Source organism: Lucilia cuprina, chromosome 3, assembly GCF_022045245.1.
Source record: "Lucilia cuprina isolate Lc7/37 chromosome 3, ASM2204524v1, whole genome shotgun sequence".
NCBI lineage: Eukaryota > Metazoa > Arthropoda > Insecta > Diptera > Calliphoridae > Lucilia > Lucilia cuprina.
In genome coordinates, this window is record NC_060951.1 from 34077042 (window position 1) to 34079229 (window position 2188).

The following is a 2188-nucleotide window of genomic DNA, read 5'->3' on the forward strand; positions in this document are numbered from 1 at the left end:
GAACTGAACTAGAACTGAACTAGAACTGAACTAGAACTGAACTAGAACTGAACTAGAACTGAACTAGAACTGAACTAGAACTGAACTAGAACTGAACTAGATCTGAATCTGGACTGTAGCACACTCTATAGACGATAACATAGGCTAGTCTGGCTTTTGTGGCCTATGGGGTGAGGAGGTTTCAGACTTCTATCTTACCAAGTCCAGAAATATGGTATATAGTTCAAACTACATTTACTTATATTTTTTAGATTATAATCTATTCTAAAGTCCAGATTAAAGTATGTTCTATATTCCAGACTACATTGTCTTCTATAGTAAAGATTATAGTCTATTGTATAGTCCAGACTATAGTCTATTAAAAAGTCCAGATTATTCCAGATATTATAGCACAGACTACACAGAATATGCTATACTTAGACCAGACGGTATACGTTTTTTTAATTCAGACTATAGTTTCATTTATGGTATCGGCTACATTCTGCTTTGCAGTTAATACAATAGTTCAGACTACAGTCGACACTATGGTCCAGCTTATAGTACAATCTGTAGTCTAAGACTAAGATCTATTTCGTAGTTCGGACTATAATCTATACTAGTAAAAATATAAATTCAGACTACATCTGTACTCGACATCGAAACGGATCAAAACTACAGACTTTTAATCAAGTCCACAATTGGTCCTAAGGTTTCAAACCCCGTTTTAGAGATAAAATTCAATATCAAACCAAATTTCATGTAAATGTGTTTTTTTTTTTTTTTTTTTATTTAAATGTAGAACTTACCATGATAATAATCCCACCGATATTAAAGCAGCAACACCCGTTTGAAATGCCGGATTCCTGGGCAGGGCTTTGACATTTTGCATTTTGTTTTCAATTTGAAATTTTTCAAATACTTTTGATTTTAATTTCTGCATTTTGTATTATTGTTGTTGTTTGGTGGTGATGTTTTGGCTTTTTTGATGTTGGCAGATTAAAATGCGTTTTGAAAATTTGTTTGTTTTTCTTTTGGGGGCAGGTTTTAGGGGCGGGATGATAAGTATTTTATTTTTAAATTTTTGTTTTCACTTTGAGCGTTTTCAAGGTTTGTCATTAACCCACAATATAATCGAGGAAGAGTAAGAGATCAAAAAAAGCACACACGTTTTATTTCTAGAAAACAATGAATGAATTTGTATTATTATTATTATTTGTTTTTATATTTTATTTTTTCATTTCTATCCAAAATAAATCAATTGAATTTTTAATTAAATTTGTCTATGCACAGATTTCTTCTAAAATAAAAAATAAAATCGCCACATTTTGTCAGAAGATCTTTAATTTTTATTATAAATCACACGTTCAAATTTTGCAATTTTTTTCTATTTTATTAATATTTTAAGTCTCGTGTTGTCGGCTTTTGATTTTTTCAACATTCATTTAAAATCGCCACAAAATTTAATATGTTTCATTTTTAGAAAATTGTGTGTATTTAATTCTATGCACTTTGTTTTCAAAACAAATAAAGAAAATCGTCAAATGTGTGTTTTTGAGATGATTTCATATACATAAGTACTCTCGAAGTTTAATGAGAAAAATTCTGTATATATGCACGTATTCATAGATTGGTCATAATGGTGGCACTTTACCAAAAACGCAAAAAATTATATTTAAAAATTAAAACGGAAAAAATACATATTGTTGCAAAAAAAAAAAAAAAAATATTTAAAAATCTTGTTTTTTTCTGCAGTCGATGTTGTTGCGAAAAATACAAGTCATTTTAATACCAATTGAATGAAAAGTGAACAAGATTTTATGATTTATTTAGGAATTAAAATCTTTTAACTGAAAAATGGAAAATTTCAAATTCGAAACGTATATTTAGAAGGTCTTTAAACTGTGGCCATTGCACATGTAAAATCACGGAATTTTAATACAGTATATATTTTCTTAATGGTAGGAAGAAACATTAAAAAATTAAGCTTTATTGGTCTAAGTTCAAAAAAATCTATGACCAATAGTCGACCATATTTAACTGAACTAGAACTAAACTTGATCTGAAGTAGAACTGAACGAGAACTGAGCTAGAAGTAAACTGAAATTAAACTAGAACTGAACTAGAACTGAAGTAGAACTGAACTAGAACTGAACTAGAACTGAACTAGAACTGAAATAGAACTGAACTAGAACTGAACTAGAACTGAACT

The 2188-nt window shown here is 29.1% G+C and overlaps 2 protein-coding genes across 2 annotated transcripts in view; both read right to left on the minus strand.

The window, feature by feature from the left end:
- Positions 1–919, minus strand: part of LOC111679964 — a 23664-nt gene extending 22745 nt beyond the window's left edge. The window contains exon 1 of the mRNA XM_023441570.2: positions 786–919. Coding sequence (XP_023297338.2) covers positions 786–919 — 134 coding nt within the window. The remainder of the gene's footprint in view (positions 1–785) is intronic.
- A 136-nt stretch (positions 920–1055) lies between these two features.
- The window catches only part of LOC111679960 (ell-associated factor Eaf), a 25463-nt gene continuing 24330 nt past the window's right edge, over positions 1056–2188 (minus strand). Inside the window, exon 6 of the mRNA XM_023441567.2 lies at positions 1056–1154. The gene's annotated coding sequence lies outside the window, so the exon portion shown is untranslated. The remainder of the gene's footprint in view (positions 1155–2188) is intronic.